The following is a 15944-nucleotide window of genomic DNA, read 5'->3' on the forward strand; positions in this document are numbered from 1 at the left end:
GAGGATGGTGTGGATTGCACCCTCAGCAAGTTTGCAGATGACACTAAACTGGGAGGAGAGGTAGATACGCTGGAGGGTAGGGATAGGATACAGAGGGCCCTAGACAAATTGGAGGATTGGGCCAAAAGAAATCTGATGAGGTTCAACAAGGACAAGTGCAGAGTCCTGCACTTAGGACGGAAGAATCCAATGCACCGCTACAGACTAGGGACTGAATGGCTCGGCAGCAGTTCTGCAGAAAAGGACCTGGCGAGAAGTGGACGAGAAGCTGAATATGAGTCAACAGTGTGCCCTTGTTGCCAAGAAGGCCAATGGCATTTTGGGCTGTATAAGTAGGGGCATTGCCAGCAGATCGAGAGACATGATCGTTCCCCTCTATTCGACACTGGCGAGGCCTCATCTGGAGTACTGTGTCCAGTTTTGGGCCCCACACCACAAGAAGGATGTGGAAAAATTGGAAAGAGTCCAGCGGAGGGCAACAAAAATGATTAGGGGACTAGAACACATGACTTATGAGGAGAGGCTGAGGGAACTGGGGATGTTTAGTCTACGAAAGAGAAGAATGATGGGGGATTTGACAGCTGCTTTCAACTACCTGAAAGGGGGTTCCAAAGAGGATGGATCTAGACTGTTCTCAGTGGTAGCAGGTGACGGAACAAGGAGTAATGGTCTCAAGTTGCAGTGGGGGAGATTTAGGTTGGCTATTAGGAAAAACTTTTTCACTAGGAGGGTGGTGAAACACTGGAATGAGTTACCTAGGGAGGTGGTGGAATCTCCTTCCTTAGAAGTTTTTAAGGTCAGGCTTGACAAAGCCCTGGCTGGGATGATTTAATTGGGGATCGGTCCTGCTTTGAGCAGGGAGTTGGACTAGATGACCTCCTGAGGTCCCTTCCAACCCTGATACTCTGTGATTCTAAGTGTTATTTACCCCTTCCCATAACACAAGAATCAGAGGTCACCCAATGAAGTTAATAGGCATCAGGTTTAAAACAAACATAAGGAAGTACTTCTTCACCCAACGCACAGTCAACCTGTGGAACTCATTGCCAGGGGATGTTTTCAAGACCAAAAGTATAACTGGGTTAAAAAAAGAATTAGATAAGTTCATGGAGGATAGGCCCATCAGTGGCTATTATCCAAGATGGTCAGGGATGCAACCCCGTGCTCTGGGTGTCCCTAAGCTTCTGACTGCCAGAACCTGGGAGTGGACAACAGGGGATGGATCACTCAGTAATTGCTCTGTTCTTTTCATTCCCTGTGAAGCATCTGGCATCAGCCACTGTCAGAAGACAGGATACTGGGCTAGGTGGACCATTGGTCTGACTCAAAATGGCCATTCTTAAGGTCTACTGATGTTCTTATGTAAGATTCTGCAGAAACAACAAAGCTGTTAGTCTCAGTCCAGTAGCATTGGGCAAGGGTCTGAATCACCAAAACTGTTACTGGTACTAAGGGCTCATTCCCAGCCCATAGTGGAAACACTCCCATTGACCTGAATGGACACTGGATCACGTCCTACAACCTAGGCCAGACTGTGGGAGAAACCACTGCATTTTAATATGGCTGTTGCTAGCACAGTTCTAGCATGGTGGAGGAGTCCTTCTGAGAACTGAAACAGCTAACACCCCGAAGATCAGGACTCTCTTTCAGCAAGCTCATAGGTATGTCTGGATTGGGATATGCCAAATTGTTTTATCGGCCTGCTTATTGTTGCATCTGCATAAGCACATTGCAGCAGCATGCAGGCTGCTTGCAATACTGCTATTCTTTGTTGTGATGGTGGTGGACCCAGTCAAATGGGGAACCTTTTTATGCCTACATGCGGGGAGCTGGATGCTGGCAGGATCCGTGCCTGGCTGAGTGGGGTTGTCTTTATTCTGGAGTGAGTTTCTTTTGGAAGATGGCAACTCCAGTCCTCTTCTGGAGGTATTCACCGTTCTCCAGAAATAACTGGACATCCTTTTGGGTGGTTTCTCCAGCCCAAACAGCTCCAGGCCTGGCTGAACCCAAGGAAAGAAAACTTAGCCTGCTACTTCCTCTCGCCACTGAGCATTCATAGCTGGGGCTACACTGGCCCCCGGAACAGGCTTATGCTGGTTCCTTTGCACAAGCCGTGCTTCCTGCCACTGGGCGGACAGAGACAGCTGCAGCCCGGAACATCCAATTCGCCTCTTCCTGTGGTTACGAGCATGGGGCATCTCGCCTCTGAGATGGGGCTGAGTTTGCGACTCGTAGGCTCACATCCCAGCCCTCCCGTCGGGTTCCACTTTCATGGGATGTGTAGTTCAGACGCAGCTGAATACCTCTAGAATGCAACAGTGGTCTGGGCACTTTGGGTAGACACAGCCCTGATGGAAAAGTCCTATGAAAATCACGTTGAATACCTCCAGAATTAAATCGTCATGTCCTTTCCGTAGGTGACATATTTTCAAGCAACCTTAAAGCATTTTGGAGCAGGGGTAGAATTCTCAATCATACTCCAAAAGATTATTCTGAAAAACCTATAGAAAGATGAACAAACTTGATAAAAAGTTTAGAAACCCTGACCCAGGAAGGAAGGTTAAAAAAAACTGGATATATTTTATCTTGAGAAAATAAGATGGAGGAGAACCTGATAACAATAATCAAATATGTTAAGGGCTGTAATCAGTTGTTGTGCTATCCCGTTCTCCTTCTCTTCTTTCAAGATACTCCTTCAAACACGCTGCTCTCTGTGTGCCCATGAACCCCACCTTTCACAACAAAGGCATCACTTCCGCTGAAAGCGTTACGCTAAGCAGACTGGAAAGTGTCACAAAACTCAAGGGAAATGTTCTGTATTGCTGACCTCGAGTATTAAAAACTCATGAGTCAGGACTCCCCACAATCATGAGATTGGCTTAAAAAATGAGATTTAAAAATCAATAATAAACTGGGAGGGGAGACATTTGTTTTTCCATTTCTGAACCATGAGGGGTAGAAATTTGGCTCCAACTTGGAATCAACTTACACACCGCCCTGTGCCTGAAGCCCTTTGTACGCTGCCTGCATTGTCACCTCTTGGGGCAGGCACCATCTATTGGTGCCTCTCTCTAAAGCGCCTCATACGCTGATGCTGTCTAAATAACGATTGAGTGTGTTAATTAGGAATGAATTACGTCCCACTCCTCCATCAGCGACTTCCACACGTTCCTTCTGCTTCTCTAGCACTGGTCGTCTCTGACAATGAGGCTGCCCCGTGATGTGAGCATTTCCTGACCTCACAGGACGCCCGCTGGGAATGAACATTTTTTGAAGTAATTAATACAGATGCCGCCGCTGGCAGCCTCCAGCTGCTTAGCAAAGTCAGAATGAGGACGTCCCAAATGTCGGATAGCAAGAGGAGAGTCTTCTCTTTCGATTTTAAAATAGCATCTGAATCAGCTTGCTGGATCCTGTGAGAGAGAGGAGCTGAGCCAAGGAGCTCAAGGTGTTGACAAGTGTGGTATCTGGACGGCCTTACGTTCCTTTCACTTGTAACCTAAGTCCAATATTTGGCTCAGTCTCCAAATGCAAAATGCTGGTCGCCCTCTGCCCCGCCTTCCTCTCACACTTCCTCCTTTCCTGACTCATCCCTGGGGAAAATGGACCTGTCAGGCTCGACCTTCTTTGGTTACCTCAGAACCTGGAGGTCACGCTGCCTGGTGAGGACGGGGTGGCTAGCGGCTGAGTGTCGGTCTGCTATTTCTCCAGCCTTGCCTTGGGGCACTGTCGCCCCACAGCAGTGTTTCTGGGGGTACTCGCTGGGCAAACTCCTAGTATTAGTTGTTTGTATTACAGCAGAGAGGCTGAATGAGGTAAGACTCCCTGACACTAGGCACTGAACAAACACAGGGTAAGAGGCAGTGGTTGCCTGGGAGAGCGTACAATCCAAGCTAGACCAAGGGTGGGAGGGACTCAGAGGTGCAGAGAGGGGAAGTGACTCGCCCAAAATCACGCCATAGGTCAGGATCAAAGCAGAGCCTGGCACCTAGGTCTCCTGCCTTCTCCACTAGACACCCTCCCTCTCGTGACACTGCAGAAGTGCTGGCTGCAGGGACAGCAGGTATGCGGGGAGGTTCTGGGCAGTGACTGTTTGCCGAGTTTCCCACAGCTTGGGAGAGTGTCTAGGATTAATTCTAGCTATTTACTAGTCACTTATTTATAGTGTCACTGGAACACTTTCAACGCTTTGGAGACATTGGGATTTTGTCCCCAGCTAGTGTCTACTGGCATAGCTCCACGCGTGGCAAGGGAGTACGTCACACCAGCTGGGGCCGCGGCCCATTGTCCATGGGCCCTGCCTCAAGGTGTCTGAGCCCAGCCAGCAGTCGGGCCGCACTCACTCCTTTTTGTTCCGTTTAGGGCTTGGTTACCAGTCAGGCTCGTCATAATGTGCACTAAAAAGCACATTCCCGAGAGAGGGCAGAGGCTGATAAAGAGGAAAGGCGTGACGGGAGGAGTGGGAAAAGAGAAAGGACAAAGGGTGAACAAGCTAGTACAGCAGAGGCAGGAGATCGGGAGATAAAAGTTCCTCTCTCCTCCAAGAAAGCCGTGACGCACACTCTTCTGGCGTAAGTGATGTCGTGTGTGGTGTGAACCGAAGCCTGAAAGTGAGTAATACCCTTGTGAGAAAACCGCGAGCGCTTCTCTCTTCCGGCTGCCCATCACAGGCTATAATGCTTGACAATTCTAGCATGGAAATAAACAATTATAATTGTTTTAATTATCCTTGTGATCTAGTAATTTTGAGGCAAATGAGGCATGCTGGAGCAAGAACACTATTATTATGCTGTCACTTTGCAGCAGGCTTAGCACACGGGGCTAGCAATTCCACTCCCCCGGGAGCTACAAAGGGTTGCTATTAGCGTGCAGCATGGACATATTGCTCTGAACAAGTTGCAGTTTTCAAGTCACCTCCCCTTCCCTCTGGGCAGGAACTCTGCAATCCCTTGGCCTGCCAGTGCTATTTCCTGCCTAAGTGTTTTATCTCAGGATAGTCACTTTGAAGTTAAGGCTCATTATTGTCCTGCTTTAAACTTGCTTTCATACGAAACCCTCTTCATTTCTGAATGTTTATTATTTTGTAAGAGACCAGGAGAGTGAGGTAATATCGTTTACTGGACCAACTTCTGCTGGTGAAAGAGACAAGTTTGTGAGCTACACAGAGCTCTTCTTCAGATCCTGAAGCACTTTGAAAAAGGAGGGGAAATGTGATCTGCTAGTGTCTGGGGCTGGGCACTAGGACACCTGGGTTCTATTCCCCGCTGTGCCAATCGATCATTGGGAAAACTCAGGTAACCCACTTAAGCGTGCTGGGTGTAAGTTTACCAGATACAAACGGTCGTTGGCCTCGAATGTCAAAGAGTTTTGCAGACCGATGAAAGCGTCTGAAGTGCACTGACAACCTTGGGTGCAGGGCAGTCTGTACCTGCAGTGCCTTAGTAAAACTACTCACAGTTCTGCAGGAGACACCTGTATTTCCAACACTGCAGCCGCTATGCACCGAGCTCCCCCAAAGCCTTGGATTTCAGCCCCTTTCGTTACAGAGAGAGACTACTGAGGCATCGCCTTACCTTTTCCCAAAGGGCGAAAGATTCTTTCATTTGCATCTAGCCAGCCCCTAGAACTGGCCAGAAAGGACATCAGTGTAATAACGCTTGCCCTGATTGACAACTGGCTGACCCAGGTGGGGAGAGCCCTGCCCTGCTTCAACAGCCTGTGACAAATGCAGCCAGTTCAGAGCCAGGCGGATTCCTTGGCCAGGGACTTGGCTCCAGAAAAAGTGGATGGGATGGTCTGGATGCCTGAATTCCATTAATTTCAATAGCCAAATCCTGCAGGCAGCTTGCAAATCTCAGGTCAGATGGACGGTCCCTTGCACAGCTCTGGTGTTAGAGGAGTGAGCACCACTGGGTGCTCATATTTTGGCCAGTCCATTTTTCAGCTTCCTTTTCTCACTGCAGGCAGAATTTTTCTTTCTTCTTTCCCATCCTTCCCAAGATGTTAAAGGAACGTCCCCAGCTTTTCAGCAGGGCACCTTATTAATTTACCAGCTCTCCGGCAGCAGATCCGTGTGCACCAACAAGTTACACAGGTTTGATGTTCACTTCCAGCTCGCGGGTGAATTAAACGCTTTTGCCATGGCAACCCTGATTTCACATGAGATTTCCATATGGTGGGTTCTGAGCATAGCGCATTTGTCTTCAGGAAACATCACTGCATTGTCTGAACCGCTCTGTCTCCTGCAATAGCTTCTGCTAAAAAACAGCAAAATCAAATAAGATTTTGTCCAGATTTTTTTTCATGCATCTGATTCCTGGGACTTGTGAAAAACTTTTCTTATTTTATTCTCCGTGAAGAGTTTTAATTCAAAGGACTAAGAGAATGACACATGCTGCATTTAGCAGTTCACGTCCAGCTCAAATGCAGCGGCAACTCGCCTTTCTTGAATAAGGTTTGTCTCTGGATCATGCTGCTGGCTTAGGTGAAAAAGAAACATTTCCAAGTTTTCAAAAATAGCCCAATGACACTTTTTAAAAACTCTCTGAAATAAAATATTTCTTCTGTTTAATACCTGTCGTATGTCAGCTACGGGATGAGCTGGGGTGGAATTAAGGTTTTATGGCTCTTTTTTGGGCTGGCCAGAATAACCTGTGTCGTGCACTGCGCCAGCATGTGGTGGAATATAATCATTAGAAAAGCTTGATACACTTTAAGACGGTGGCCCACGTTTTCAAAAGTGACGCGTGAGCCTTTGCATGTGCCCATTTGTAGGTGCCCATCTTAAAGGGGCCTGACTTTCAAAGAGTGGGTGCTCCGTGTGAAAATCAGACTCTGTGTGTGTGTGTGTGTGTGTGTGTGTGTGTGTGTAATATCTTTCACTGGCCCAGCTGTGTGTACTCATGCACTCTAGAGGCAACTGTTTATACCAGTGAAACTCTCCTGACTTCAGTGGAGTCTCACCAGCATGAGCTCTGATTCAGGCCCATGGCCGAAGCAGGACTTGGACTCCGGTTCTCTGCTGTGCATGTTACATACGGACAGCACCTGACAAGGGGAAGGAGACAGCAGAGGCGTGTGGGGGCAGTGTAAGGCATGCAGAAGAATATAATAATTACGAGACGTCTGTATATAGGAAGTGTAAGTTTCTGTTTTATTGTATTTGTTTTATTGTATTTGTTATTTTAATTGAATTATTATTTGTCTCATCCCAAAATTGTGCTGGCTACTTTGCAGGCAAGACATCTTAGCCCAGGGGCCCGTAAATAGCTTCAAAGATTCATGACTGGAGTTTCTTATTGACATCAGTGACATCAGTTAACCTCTTGCTCCGGACATTGCCCACTGCGCTGCTTCTAATGAGCTTTTTGTTTGCTAGCAAAAGTCGTCTGGCAAAGGGTTGTTCAACCTGAGCTGCAGCCACCTGCACCTTGTGGAGAAGGAATACTTTGGATTGGAATTCCAAAGCCAGGCTGGAAACAATGTAAGTAACATTCTTTGATAAGGCCAAGTTCCCGCTGAACGAAACACAGCAATAGCCAAGGGCAGCATTCAGCAGTCCCAACCTTCCATTGTTAGATCGCTTTTACCTTTCAAAAATATGTTCCGACAGACATGAACGTTGCAAAGCAAAGGATTTAAAGGTGGGAAATGCCCGAAGCAAGGCTGCCATGCAGCGGAACTGCTGCCACCGTGTGCATAGGCAGCGTGATACAGTCTTTAGTGACACGATAACACACATCACATTGCTGGTCCTGCTTCCTTTTCCTGACGTCTGCCCCTGACCCCAGCGCCTTCCCATCCGCCCACCTGCTCTGCGCCTCTCTGTCCCCACAACCTGCCCTTCCCCTCCCCACTCTGCTCCTGTCCTGCCCCTCTTCTACCCGCCCTGCCTATCTCTTGTTTGACAGCCACATAGAGTTGCCAGGCATCCGGTTTTTGACCAGAAGACCAAGTCGAAAAGGGACCCTGGCGGCTCTGGTCAGCACAGCCGACCGGGCCATTAAAAGTCCGATCGGCGGTGCTGCGGGGCTAAGGCAGGCTAGTCCCTACCTGTCCTGGCACCACGATGCACCCTGGAAGCGGCCAGCAGGTCCAGCGCCTAGGCAGGGGGGCCATGGGGCTCTGCATGCTGTCACCACCCCCAGCACAGGCTCCGCACTCTATTGGCTGGGAACCGTGGCCAATGGGAGCTGGGGGGGGGGCATGCCTATGGGCGAAAGCAGGGCATGGAGCCTCCTGGCCCCTCCGCCTAGGAGCTGGACCTGCTGGCCGCTTCCGGGGCACAGCGCAGAGCCAGGACAGGTAGGGAGCCTGCCTTCGACCTGTTGCGCCACTGAGTGGGAGCCACCCAAGGGAAGCCTGCACCCCAACCCTGTGCCCCAGCCGTGAGCCCCCCCTCCTCATCCGCAGGCCCACCCTAGAGCATGCATCCACAGCCGGAGCCCTCACCGCCCCCTGCACCCCAACCCCTGGCATCAACCTGTGGCCCCCTCCAAATCCCTCAGCCCCACTCCACAGCCTGGAGCCACCTCCTGCACCCCAAACCCCTCATCCCTGGCCCCAGCCCAGAGCCTGTACCCTCTCCCAGACCCCAACCCCCTGCCTCAACCCAGAACCCCCTCCCACATTCCGAATCCCTTGGCCTCACCCCCCAGCCTGGAGCCCTGAACCCCTCATCCCCAAGCTCGCACCCCCAGTTAGAACCCTCACCCCCTCCCGCACCCCAACTCCCTGCCCCAGCTCAGTGAAAGTGAGTGAGGGTGGGGGAGAGCAAGCCACCGAGGGAGGGGGAATATAGTGAGCAGGGGGTGGGGCCTCAGGGAAGGGGTGGGGCTAGGATGTTCAGTTTTGTGTGATTAGAAAGTTGGCAACCCTACAGCAGCACCTGGAGGCCCAGGCCAGAGTGGAGCTGGCTGGACGGGGCTCTGAACATGCACAGTGAGAGATCGTTACTGCACCCAATTGCCCAGGCCCAGATCCTCAAAAGGACGTAAGGCGCTGCATCCCCACTGGTTTCGGTAGGCGCGAGGCACCTGTGAAGACCCGGGCCTTCCAGCCTGACCACTGACACCACAAAAGGGGGAGCGGGGAGTCGGGACACAGGGAGGGGAGGTGACTTGCCAGGGGGCACACAGCAGATCAGTGCACGCAGAGCCAGGAATGGAGACTGGGTCTCCTTGTTCCCCATCCACTAGACCACACGGCCTCTCTGTGAAGAGGGCGGAATAGGGATGTTCAGTTGTAACTGAGAAGAGTGGAAACTTCTGCCTATCACAGGGACGATAAGTGGTGGGGGGGTCACACCAGCTTGAGAGCTGCCCCTTGTTGGCATGCTGCAGCGGCCCTGCGGCGTGACAATGTGAAGGGGCAGGTGCCGCGATGCAGCGCTCCATTGTGGGCAGGGTGGAGGGCTGCTGCGGGACAGCACCGCATGCTGACCCTCACAGACCTTCCGGGCTCTGTCTCGGGCCCAAAGGCGGAAGCGGCTGCAGTGGGGAGCGCGTGGCTCATGGATGGCACTTTAGCCACCCTGGTTTCTTAGAATAACTTTATAGTAACCTTCAGAAAGCTCTGCCGGGCAGAGTGGATGCTGGGGGCACAGGCTGTGCCATGACCCTTGCAGGCATAGGGGCTTCCCAGAGTGCTTTCTGGCCCACTCATTTATCAGCGGACCTGTTCAGAGCCTACACGTGTTTTTTAAAAGGGATTTTAGTCTCGATCAGGATTCTTCCCCCCCCACCCCCCCCCATTTCTTCCTGTTGCACAATGAGATTCCTGCAGAACAGGCACCCCCCCCCCCCCCCCCCCCCCGGGCATTGCACAAAAGCAGAAGTAAAGGTGGAAACTATCAAAATTCTTGAGTGTCCTGGTCCTAATTCTTCCCCTAAGGATAAGAGCGATGATCTCAAGTTGCAGGGGGGGAGGTCTAGGTTGGATATTAGGAAACACTATTTTACTAGAAGGGTGGTGAAACACTGGAATGAGTTACCTGGGGAGGTGGTGGAATCTCCTTCCTTAGAGGTTTTTAAGGCCCGGCTTGACAAAGCCCTGGCTGGGATGATTTAGTTGGGGTTGGTCCTGCTTTGAGTAGGGGGTTGGACTAGATGACCTCCTGAGGTCCCTTCCAACCCTGGTATTCTGTGATTCTAAGTTCCATTGACTTCAGTGTGCTCGAGTGACTTCCTCCTGTCTTGCAGTGGGAGAACACGGCCCCATCTGGGTTTATTATTCTTCCCTCCCCCATTACTGGCAGGTCACTCTTTAGTTTTTTCTTAGCATCAGCAGGCCTGTATCTTTTCTACTTTCTCTCCTGACAGAAAGAGTTGTGTTGTTTTTATTAATACAAACCCAGCACTTCATGCTGTGTCTTCACCAACTTCTCCATTGCCGTTATTGCAGGTTTGGCTGGAGCTTCTAAAACCCATAACAAAGCAGATGAAAAGTAAGTGTCTAAGGAATAACCGTGTACTAGCCGCTGCAGACAAATGTCAGCTAATACCAGAAGTCTCACCGGCACATTCGTGAGCTGGCTGAGGCTTGGGGACATGGGCTTTCAGGTTCTGGCATTTGCTTGGGTTCACCTTGTGCTGCGGAGTTGGGTGAGGCTGTTGGCCAAGCTTCAGGTTCCATTCTACATCCTGATCACGGTCTGTCAGCAGAGCAAGGGTAATGCTGTCCTGTCTGTAACAAAAGTCAGGCTGCGAGATCCTGGCAGCTCACATGCCTGATCAGTGTTGGGCCAAAAGCTACTCTTCTGTCTGGAGTGTAGCTACATGTGCATAGAGCAGTGATACTCAGACCTCAGTGATTCAGAAGCCAAATGAGTGAGTGACATTACCCCAAGGAGCCCCAGTGATGTGAATTCATTGTTTCATTTACTATAGTACTCTTCATATATAAACAGCATGGCGGGGAAATATGCAGTGTACATATAGATTATTCTCACAGCAAACAAGTTAATAAGTTTGTGCAAGTTGATAACTTAATTGGTTAATAACATAGTAAAAGCCTCCTGACTGGTTAATAACAGGCTGGTTAATAAGGAAATCACCCAGTGTTTTAGGACCATGTGCTGTAAAGAGCCCCAGTAAAGCCCCAGTTGGGGCTCGCAAGCCGCAGGCGGAGTATCACTGGCTCACAGTCTAGCTCTAAGTTGGTCTCTGCAACCCTTACACAAGCAAAGGGGCTATAACTGGTGACATTCACTCCGCTGCACAGGCTAGCCCGGGTGGAGGCCAGTGTGTAATTTGTGCCAGGGCTGAGCCCCGGCCCCTCTGGGCCTGCTGCATCAGTTATGAATGTAAACAAATTGCTTGAGCCTGGCACCTCTGTCGTTACAATTAAGCACTGGCCTATGCATGGTGTTGGCGGCAGCTAGGCCTGGTGCTGGGCTTCTACAGGGAGAAGCATCCCATCCCAGCTGGGATTAGCCCGAGGTGACCTGCAGACTGCCAGCCACAGAACCAATCATCTAAACCATTTCCCCATCAGCTTAGATTATGATTTTCAAAAATGAATTTGCAAGCAAGATCAAGCTCAGGTATCTGCTGCACTGAGCCCTGTGTGAAATCGTGGTTCCTGTTTGCAGGAGGTGAGGCTGCAGAACAAAGCAGCGGGGCTGGATTGCAGCATTGCCCTCCATGCATTTCAACGTGAGTGAAAGGCCTGGCACAAACACCTGCTTCGTGGCTGTGACGTGTCGGCTCTGGGCTGGCCTGGGTGATTTGCCACAGCTCAGAAGCAGGGTATGCCACATGCTCTCAGGCTGGCCTGACCTGCAGGCTAGAAAATGCAGCAGCCCCTTTGCAGGTTTTGCATACGCACGTTCTGTTGCGTGCTGTCCTGCATGCCGGTCAGAATGGACTGAAGCACAGCTGTCCCCATGGTGGTGGTGCCCCCACCCCCTCCCTGACCCCTCCCTCCTCAGCGCTGCCATTTCAGAGGCTGCTGCCATATCACTGCCTGTGAATTTCTCAGCTTTTCCCTGCTTCAAGGTGACTCCTATCTTCTATTCAAATGTCACCCCCCGGGCTCAGAGAGGAACAGGTGATTCTACCCTTAATCCAGTTCCAGGGAAGCCAATACTTTTGTATGTAGCTCCCGGAGTCCCCTCGACCCACACAGGGCAAGGCAGGGCTAAGGTGTGTGCTGGGACATTTCCAGGGGCAAGGCTGCAGACCCAGCCGTCGGCCTTCCGACTCCACATGGAAGGCTCTGTACACACTACAGCTGAGGTTGGTCTAAATTATGTGGCTTGGGGGGGTGACTATGTCACCCCCCTGAGCAACGTGAGTTACACCCACCTAAGCGCTGGTGTGGACGGCGCTGTGTCTCCGGGAGAGCGTCTCCGGCTGCCGTAGCTACCGCCGCCTCGGGCGCTGGCGTCATGAAGTCGACGGGAGAACTCTCTCCTCTCCGATCGGCCTAGAGCATCTGCCCTCGCCGTGCCGCCGTCAGCTCCGTGGTGTAGCCACCGCCTTAGTCTCGACAGCTGTGTGTCCATTATTCCACAGAAAGGCAGCTGGGGCCCCGGAATCAACTCCACTGCAGTCTGGCCATTTACCGGTGCCCTTTCGTAGGCCACCTCGTTCCGTTTGGGTTTCCCTTCTAGCCCACCTGTGGCCGAGACACAAAGTGCTTTAAAACTCTGTCAAGCCCACAAGTCTGCCCTTCTTTAAACCCACCCAGATGCCTGCAGGATTTATCTGGGTGGAACTGTGGGCAGACGTGGGTGCTGGGAATATGGTTCCCCATAGGATTTTCTCAATGACATGCCTGCCAACAGCCCCTCCCTGCCCAAAACAACCCTGCAATTACACTGATCTGAGTTGACCCTACAGTTCCGATAGCAGAATTTGCCCCTCAGTGCACAAACTAGCCTTTGGAAGGATTGTTTCTTCCTTACACCTCCTCTGGGCCCTGCAGAATGAGCTGGTTACATTTTCTGTTTGTATGGGATTTCATTGCACACCCGTAACTTCGGTATTGTCTCGATGGGAAGGGCTGATTCAGAATAGATGGCAGACCAGAGCCCCACTGTGATAGGCACATTAAGAAATGCTAAACACGATTGTTTGAATGTCGGGCACTGCGGTCCTCTTGAATTCAGTGGGCAAAGGAGCGGCACGATGGGCCCAATCCTGTGAGGTGATTGGAATCCAATGGGAATTGCACTTGCTCTGCGGTGGCTCAATCCAGCCAGGCACTGAGCGCCCTGTCCCCAATCCAGGGCAGCGCTCAAGCATGTGTTTAATTTGAATCGTCGGGGTTATCCTGTTTACGGGAGTGGGGCTGTTCTTCCACTGAGTTCAATAGCACTGCTCATGTGGCTCAAGTTGAGCCTCTGATTAAGTACGTGGCTGGATTGAAGCCCCGGCTCAGCACCCTGCAGGATCACGTCCCCGATGCTTAGCACCCGTCAGGGCCGAATTTGTAAGGAATCAAAGTGATTTACTCCCCGGTGTGCGTGGGTGCAGGGTGTGTGAAGAGATTTGTAAATGTTCTCAACAGACATTTGAAATAAAACTTATGAAGATGTTGTGTTTTAAGATCCTAAGGAGGTTCTTTTCAAATTTATGGTGAAATTTTTCCCAGTGGACCCTGGACATCTGAGAGAAGAGTTGACAAGGTAGGGCACCATTTCTTTTCATGGTCTACATTTTTATTCGCTACTAGAGGCTTTGTAACGCAGTCTTCGTTGTCTAAATCATTCAGTGTCCATAGCCAAAACAAGCCCCCTAGCAATAGTCATGTTGACTGTCGGTGCAAATTTATATGTTGCAAATATTTTTTTCTCTGACCCTCTGTTTAGAAACACAAACAATTCTGCCTAATCCATCATCTTTATTTGTCCATTAGCCATAGCCATATACTGCAGATTTTTATTTGCTAAGCATTGATTGGGGTTCCCCGTGATCTATAAATCTGCTGCAGAATCCTACCTTTTAGTGCAAAATTGTGTTCTAGAACATAAGTTTTTATTTAAAAAACAATTATGTTTTGGAGAAAACATTACAGACATGAACTAAATATAAAACCAACACAGCAGCTTCATGCAGATTCTTTAGCCAACCTAAGACAATAGCTCTGAGAGGTGTGACCTGCCCCACAGTTCGAAGTGTTGTATTCACTCTGAAACCTACAGATTGCCATTCAAATGCCAGTGTTATTTCTCTGATAAACACCCAAGTGACACACCTCATTTCACAATCCCAAACTGCTTCCCACACACTGGGTGTCGAAAGCTTCAATTGTTCCTGACCCTGCTGCTAAAACCACCAGTCTCTACAATGCTTCTTTACAATGTGTAAAATGATCTGAGTTTAAAATCAAAATCACACCAGGATACTGGTTGATTGTCTTGGTCTACGATGGACCTTGATAAGTTTATGAATGGGGTTACATGTTAGGGTTTTCTGCAATAGAAGGGGACTGGACTCTTGGGTGGTCAGTTGTCCGGTTTTCAACCAGAAAGTCCAGTTTCAGATCTACTGGCCAGGCGCCCAATGTCTAGTTACTGTGGGCGGGGGAGGTGCCAGGTCATCACCCGCGCCAGCCCCTACTCAGCCAGGGCTGCTTCCTATCTGCATCAGACGGCTGCAGCTCCCAGCCCGCTCCGAAGGCGAGTCCCTACCGCCCCCTTTTCCATCATCCCCTTTAACTTCTTCTCTTCCCTCTGGGGAAACTATCAGCTCATGTCTTTACTTCTGGCACAGCCTGCGAGGCAAGTGACTCCCTCCGCAGGCCCTACCTGGGTTGGTTTCGCAGCCATGCCAGCAACAGAGTTCTCTGATTTGAAGAAATCCCTGTCCACAGTGGTAATGAAAGAACTGTTGGGGGTAAAACGAGGTCCACTTCAACTGAAACTTGAACAGTTCCTTTTAGCCTTTATTCTGGGCATTTTAAGACAACGCCATGATCACCTTGCCATCACATATACATGCAAAACCCGATATGGCAAGAACAACAAGTGATATAGTTACCTTTCCTGGGGACAGGGTGACTTTTTCAAATCTCTGGTCTCTGCTGTGTTCTTCCCATGTGTCCTCTCCAGTCGCTTGGGGTCAGTCATTTAACTTTCTCCTTGGTTCTGTAACTTTGAACAGACTCAGTTTGCCCATCTGTGTACCTTTCTAGTATGACTTCCTCAATAAAACATTCTCATGCATAAATCCCCTAAATTAATACCCTTTTGCTTAGCTGTCCACTTCTGTCCTTCTCCTCTTTGCTGTCAACCCCACTGGCTCCAGCCAGTGGTTTTTATCTTACAGCAGGTGTTTATTCTTCTGTCTGGTCTGTGTTTTGTGGGCTTGGGTTTTACTTATTAGCTTGCTTTGTTGGGAGGGCCCTGCTGTTTGCACAGACCAAGGGTTTTACAGCTAAGACACACAAGCCAGTTTCATTGTTACGTAACCCTGAAGCTGTTCGGCTAAGTTCTGAACTCAGTAGAGAGACATACAAAGAGTGAAAATCCCTTTCTCTTTTCTTATCTCTAATAATCATTTCTTGAGCATTCTCAAGTCCGCTCTCTGCCAAACACACCCCATGACCCTGTTCTCTAGCAGAGCCCTGCTGGAAAGCGCTGCGTTCAGACATGGTGGTGAACCAGCATGGTTTGGAGTCCCATGTGTACCAGCCCGTCCCATCTCCTTGATCCAGGAGCGAAAAGAGGGCCACCAGCCATGCACTTGCCCCTCTTCTGGGCCACTGAGCACTCATGGGGTCTGAGCCAGAGCCCATCAGTCTCAGTGGAAACACTCCCATTGACGTCCCTGGGCTCTGGGTCAGGCAGACAAGAGGCAGGGGAAATGGGGACAGTTGGACCGGGGCCTCAAAAATGTCTGTGACTGACATGAAATGGGCCGGGGAGGGGCCCCAGTGAACATGATGTATCAGGATCCAAATGGTGTCTTGCCGGGCCCGTGTGTACTGTCTTCCATCTG

The 15944-nt window shown here is 50.3% G+C and overlaps 1 protein-coding gene across 5 annotated transcripts in view; it reads left to right on the top strand.

The window, feature by feature from the left end:
- FRMD7 (FERM domain containing 7) overlaps positions 1-15944 on the top strand; it is a 46102-nt gene that overhangs the window by 20241 nt on the left and 9917 nt on the right. For 4 of the 5 annotated variants that reach the window (XM_075132589.1, XM_075132588.1, XM_075132590.1 and 1 more), the window contains 3 exons: positions 7379-7483; positions 10402-10444; positions 13552-13630. In XM_075132589.1, the coding sequence (XP_074988690.1) occupies positions 7379-7483; positions 10402-10444; positions 13552-13630 (227 nt within the window). The remainder of the gene's footprint in view (positions 1-7378; positions 7484-10401; positions 10445-13551; positions 13631-15944) is intronic. The other variant, XM_048863249.2, reaches the window with a different exon arrangement.

This window comes from Caretta caretta, chromosome 9 (genome assembly GCF_965140235.1).
Source record: "Caretta caretta isolate rCarCar2 chromosome 9, rCarCar1.hap1, whole genome shotgun sequence".
In the NCBI taxonomy this organism is placed as follows: domain Eukaryota; kingdom Metazoa; phylum Chordata; order Testudines; family Cheloniidae; genus Caretta; species Caretta caretta.